Below are 6,000 nucleotides of genomic sequence, written 5' to 3' on the forward strand. Positions count from 1 at the left end.
TCTTGAATTCTCGTTGGTCTTTCATTCGTAGTGTTATCGTTTCTCAACTGTAGTTGCGTTCTATTCGCCTGATTTCCACTTATTTTTCCTGAACTTATCTTATCTGAACTTATCTGAACTTATTAGAACTTATCAAAACTTATTTTAGTTATAAATTGTACTTTGCCAACCCTTATTTTTCCTGAACTTATCTTATCTGAACTTATCTGCCACATAAAAATTTACTGTGAGTAAAGTTATTTTAAAACTAATTATGGAGTATGTGACCAGAAAACACAGTTGACAATCTCCTCATATTTTAGTACCGTTTTGGATCAGAGCATTCTGCTTTAAAATCTATCCTATGTTAAGATAAATGCAAGATTAATACTCCGTACAGTACTTCCTCCATTTTGCTTTTTTTTACCCTTTGATGGTTCACACTTGTCAATGTAAACTTTTGCTCTCTTTGTCTCAAAATATAGTACCCGTTTGGCTAAAATAACAAAAAATATTATTTTAAAAATATATATTAAGGTGAATTAGTAAAATCTCAACTGGTTATATACTTCATTATGTATAAATGACAAAAAAAAAAAGTGTATGAAAAGTGTAAAATAGGAAATGGTGCAAGTAAAAATACGGAGGAAATATGTAAATGATATTACTACTTACGTAGTACTCCGTACTATGTAAAAATAAAATATAAAAGTGCCCGTTTGACTAAAATTACAGTTAATAGCTAAAATAACAAAAATTAATATTTTTAAAATATATATCAAGGTGAATCTAATAAAATCTCACCTGGTTATATACTTCATTATGTATAAATGACAAAAAAAAAAAAAAATTGTGTATAAAAAATGTAAATAGCAAATGGTGCAAGTAAAAACATTGAGGAAATATGTAAATAATATTACTACTAAGTACTAACTATGTAAAAATAAAATAAAAAAGGTTATCAAATATAAAAAGGATTCTACTATGAAGCCACAATAAAGTGGTCACCTTTTCTCTTCTCTCTCTTTCTCTCTCCTAAAAAAAATAAGTAGAAGCTCTTCTGAAGAGCTAGTAAGGTATATAAACCACCATTCCACAACAAACAGTGTACCATCTTTTTAAGCTTTCTTAAACTTTGTATAGTTATTAATATTCATAATTATTTCTAATCCAAAAACAAAAAAAAAACATTATAATTTAGATCAAACACTGAATAATTCTCTTTGTTTGAGATTAGTAGAACTTATCTAAGATGATACTGCCATGGAGATCAGATCAGGGGTGTATCTGTTCTTGATTTTTTAAGATTAGCGGCGCGGTACGATTTGGGTTGCTATATGTAACTAAGCAAGCTAAGAGGTGGTCATGAGTACTACTTGTAGTGGGATGTCTTTCTTCCCTCCTAATTTCATGCTTCAAACTCCAAATGATAATGATAATCATAATCATCAACCTCCTTCTCTCTCTTCTATCCTTCCACAAGATTTTCATGGTATAGAATTCTCACACTCTTATGCTTTTTTTTGTTTTCCCTTGGGAATTCTATGTATTTATTTCATTTCTAGCTAATTTGATCTTTTGTCAAATGTTATATTATGTGTTGTTTTCGTCTAGAAGTGAGGATTCTCTCCAGTTACTAGACCGTCCAGTGTTATTGGATAGAGAGGTCTAGTTACTGGAGAGAATCCCGATCCTTTTAAATTTGGTGTAATTTAAAAGATTTGTTAAAAATGAAGAGTTCGAGTAACATACTGACGTGAGATATGATGTTTATTGGTGCAGGTGGACTTGCACCAATGTTAGGGAAAAGATCCATGTCATTTACGGGGATCGATATGTGTGAAGAAGGCAATAACAACAACAATCATCACAATCATAATAATAATAATAATGTAGGAGACGAAGATTTATCGGACGACGGGTCGCAATTAGGAGGAGGAGGGGAGAAGAAGAGGAGATTAAATATGGAACAAGTTAAGACACTAGAAAAGAATTTTGAATTGGGTAATAAACTTGAACCAGAGAGAAAAATGCAATTAGCTAAAGCACTTGGTTTACAACCAAGACAAATTGCAATTTGGTTTCAAAATAGGAGAGCAAGGTGGAAGACAAAGCAATTAGAGAAAGATTATGATGTTCTTAAGAGACAATTCGATGCTCTTAAATCTGATAATGATGCTCTTCAATCTCAAAATCACAAACTCCAAGCCGAGGTAATTTTATTTTTATTTAATTATATTTCAATTTGGTCAAAAAACAATCAATTTAATTTGTTTATTTTATTGACTTTTTCTCAAGTGTTTTGATTGTGGGAAACTTATTGTGTTAGTTCTTTGAATTGAATCAATTATTTTGAATTTCTTTTTGATGCTTTGATAAAGATGATCATCATCATTTCTCTTTTGTCAACTTTTTTTTGTTTTTTTGCGTTGCCTTTTTGTGTAATGTTGATTGATTGATCATGTTTTTTTCAAAAAAAAAAAAAAGGTTGATCACCTTATAGTCTTTGTTCACTATGTAACCTCACTACTATCTTGTTTTGTTTAACTTATACTTGATCTGATAAATTATACTCCGTCAAACCATGTTTTACCATAATTTGCTTAGTAAAAACAATTTCCTATCTTCATAATATAAAAATTAGCCCAATATTTTCTATGAAAACCCCAAGTTCCAAAAATTTTACATTTTGACATAAACGATTCCTTCCTAGCTTGATTTTGATTTAAACTTGGTATTTTAACTTAATTTTGATATAATGTTGTGTAATGTGTACTTGTAGATAATGTCACTAAAAAATAGAGAACCAACAGAGTCGATAAACTTGAACAAGGACACTGAAGGATCATGCAGCAATAGAAGTGAGAATAGCTCTGAAATAAAGTTGGATATCTCAAGAACTCCCACAACAACAATTGAAAGCACACTTGAACTTTCAGCTCATCCAACCACCACCGCCGCTGCCACCACCACCACCGTCACTGGAAGAACCTTCTTCCCACCGTCGTCCATGAGGCCCAATGGACCCCCCGTGGCCCAAGTACTCTTCCATAACCCACAGCCACCACCAGTCAAGGAAGAGACATTCACTAGCATGTTTTGTGGCATTGATGATCAAACTGGGTTTTGGCCTTGGATTGAACAACAAAATTTTAATTAAGTCTTTCTTTCTTTCTTCTTTTTTAATTTTTTTTCCCTTTTTGTTTGGGAACAAATATTTTGGTTTATGATCTCACAAGGAATTGAGTTACTAAAATTTGACATAGTAGTTTCATTTTCTTTTTTTTCTTTTCTTTTTTCTCTTCTCTTGTCAAATGGCTACTTTTATTTTTGGTGTATAAAGTTCAAAAAATATCAAGTTGGCTTGAGAGGTCTTTTTCCCTCTCCTTATTTTTTTTTTCATTAGTCACTTTAGATCTTTTAGAGGAAAGTAATAAAGGGTATGTTCTTCTGAATCATGAATCATATTTTTTTTTTTGTAGATCAATTTCTTTTATAAAAGCTTTGGTATCTCCTATATTTTCCATCACTACTCTCTTTAGGTTGCCTACTTGTGATAAGGTTTCATATTTCAATTATACCCTGTACGTAAATTCTATCATTCGTGGTTTTTTTTTCTTTCAACACGGAGGTTAACGAATCAACACATAATTATTTTTAACGTCTATCTCATATGATGGATAATTTAGCAAGTTCACATAATGATATCCAAGAGGAAAAAGTTAGCCATTTAACTTAATTTACACAATTTATGAACTTTCATTTCACTTGGTAGATTATTATTGAGATAGGAAGGACATATGATAATTACAAGGAATCTTCATTACATGTTAAATACGAGTTTGGATCATATCCGTCATCAAGAAATAATCCAATTTACAAGACCAAAGGAGGTTCCACCTTAAAACTATATGGCTATAAGAGGAGTAGCCTCTTGGCTTTATCAAGTGATCACCTCTTCTCTTTTATCAATTTGAGACTCTTACACGTGATGTTTCGTAGATCAGATCTTAACACTACAAGTAAAAGAAACGAATACTCTATATTATGTATTACTTTCTTTCCTTAAAGTTCTTTACACTTACTATTTGTACGGAGTCACTAAAATATTCATTTTGTATGTGAAAAAATTACAAGAAGTTGATATTTTGAAAATACATTCCGAGATGAATCTATTAAGATCTTAGATAATAACATATACTACCTCCGTTTCAATATGATCCCGTTTTAATTAGTCCGTTTCATAATATTTTTTACACTTTATTTTATTATATTTTTGAACATGAAAATTTACTACCTTATGCTTCTTACCCCCAATATTATTTTCCACTCACTTTCTCTCACTTTATTCATTTTTTTTTCTTACACCCACTTTTTTACACATTCTCTTACTTTATCCATATTCTATTATATTCAACCAACTTTTTTATTTATGTCTTAATATTTGTACAAATAGTAACTGTAAACTTTTTTATGAAATGGAGGTAATATAAAATGTTGAGAATTTACGGTGAAAATTTTGAACTTTTGATACATATTTAAAGGCGTAAAAAAACTTCTAGGAATATAGGTAGTAATAAGTTGTACTTTTCTTTATTTCTTTCGTTTGACCAAGTAGATTTAAAAATTACTCCTCTACGTGACTACATCCCCTTTTGTGAATCAAACTTTCATGAAAACAATCACTAGCTCTGTACTCCCTAAGTAGTTTTACGCTCAATTTGTTTGATATATTCAACTTTATTCATCAATGAGATCATAAGATGAATACCATAATTATTATTGTTTCATCGTACATTTTAACCCTACTAAAGTAATCATACTTAAAAAGTTCAATTTCAAAGTATTGCATATTGGACGAAATTAGAAAGTCATGGTCAAATTGTCACCCTCTATAATTAGAGTTGCTGTTTTAAAAGTTTAAAAATGGAAAGTAATTAATTTTCTTTTTTATTGCAATGGTCATACCCAATAACTTTTTAAGTAGCAAAAAGTTGGTAATGATCAAACAAATGATGATTGCATCAATCACTGCATGTTTCATGTTTCACCAAATATTTTACTTTTATGGTCATTGGAAACGGTGAATAAAATCTACTTGGAGTTAGTGAATCCATGTTTAAATTATATTTTAATTTTTTAATTTTAGGAAAAAAAATACTTATATTATACGTATTCTTTTAAAAATAAATTATTTTAAAAAATAATAATAAAATAAAAAAAGAGTATCAAGCACACACTCCAAGGAGGAATAACGACAAGGAGAAGGATGGGGAAAAATCAGGGGGAAGAAAATAGACGTAGAGTGGGAAATGGTCGTTTTCGTGAAGGGGACGTTTGCACTCTTTATTTTGACAATGAAAGGTCTCTCTTTTTTCACACCTTAAAAAAAAAAAAAAAAACCTTCGTAAAATGTAACGCAAATTTGCAGTCCGAGGGAAATCGAAGAGTGAAAAATAGTCATTTATACATACTGTGCAAAACCGTAAAGATGGCACATGGTTGGATCGGTCCATGACAAGGGCACATTATGACACACAAAGAAAAAAAACACACACACAGTATAGTAACATATTAGGTCTCGTAGGCCCACGGATATTAGAAAATTATTGTTTGACCATCTTTTTTATAAAAAGTTGAACCAAAATATTTATCCCTTAAATTTTTTGTGTAACTAACAAATCTCGATTATAATTTCCGCCCTACTACGTATTATATATTTTATATGTTTAATATAATGATTTGACCAAAATATTTGATATGTTTAACATGCTAATTTGACCAAAATATATATTACCAAACAACAACAACAACAACAACAACAAAGCCTTAATACCAAAATGATTTGGGAAAAAATAGATATTACCAAAATTGTCTAATAATGTCATATTCTATAATCCTATAATTTTTATCCATATAATAATTTATATATATATATATATATATATATATATATATATAAAAGAAAAAAAAAGGAGAGAAAATAAAAAAGAATAAAGTAGATATATTTTTTTAGGAAAT

At 29.7% G+C, this 6,000-nt stretch overlaps 1 protein-coding gene across 1 annotated transcript; it reads left to right on the forward strand.

The window, feature by feature from the left end:
- Nucleotides 1-971: 971 nt before the first annotated feature.
- LOC110784460 (homeobox-leucine zipper protein ATHB-13) lies at nt 972-3,434 on the forward strand. The gene is made up of 3 exons (XM_021988915.2): nt 972-1,471; nt 1,762-2,192; nt 2,762-3,434. Exons 1-3 carry the CDS (start codon nt 1,345-1,347, stop codon nt 3,137-3,139), a joined length of 936 nt encoding a protein of 311 aa, XP_021844607.1. The 5' UTR covers nt 972-1,344; the 3' UTR covers nt 3,140-3,434.
- The last annotated feature ends 2,566 nt before the right edge of the window (nt 3,435-6,000 follow it).

Source organism: Spinacia oleracea, chromosome 1 (genome assembly GCF_020520425.1).
Source record: "Spinacia oleracea cultivar Varoflay chromosome 1, BTI_SOV_V1, whole genome shotgun sequence".
Taxonomy (NCBI): Eukaryota; Viridiplantae; Streptophyta; class Magnoliopsida; order Caryophyllales; family Amaranthaceae; genus Spinacia; species Spinacia oleracea.

Excerpts from the sequence above, each read along its gene's own strand:
- LOC110784460 (XM_021988915.2), top strand. The coding sequence starts at position 1,345 with ATGAGTACTACTTGTAGTGGGATGTCTTTCTTCCCTCCTAATTTCATG. Across the intron at positions 1,472-1,761 it reads CCTTCCACAAGATTTTCATG|GTGGACTTGCACCAATGTTA; the intron begins GTATAGAATTCT and ends TTATTGGTGCAG. Across the intron at positions 2,193-2,761 it reads ATCACAAACTCCAAGCCGAG|ATAATGTCACTAAAAAATAG; the intron begins GTAATTTTATTT and ends GTGTACTTGTAG.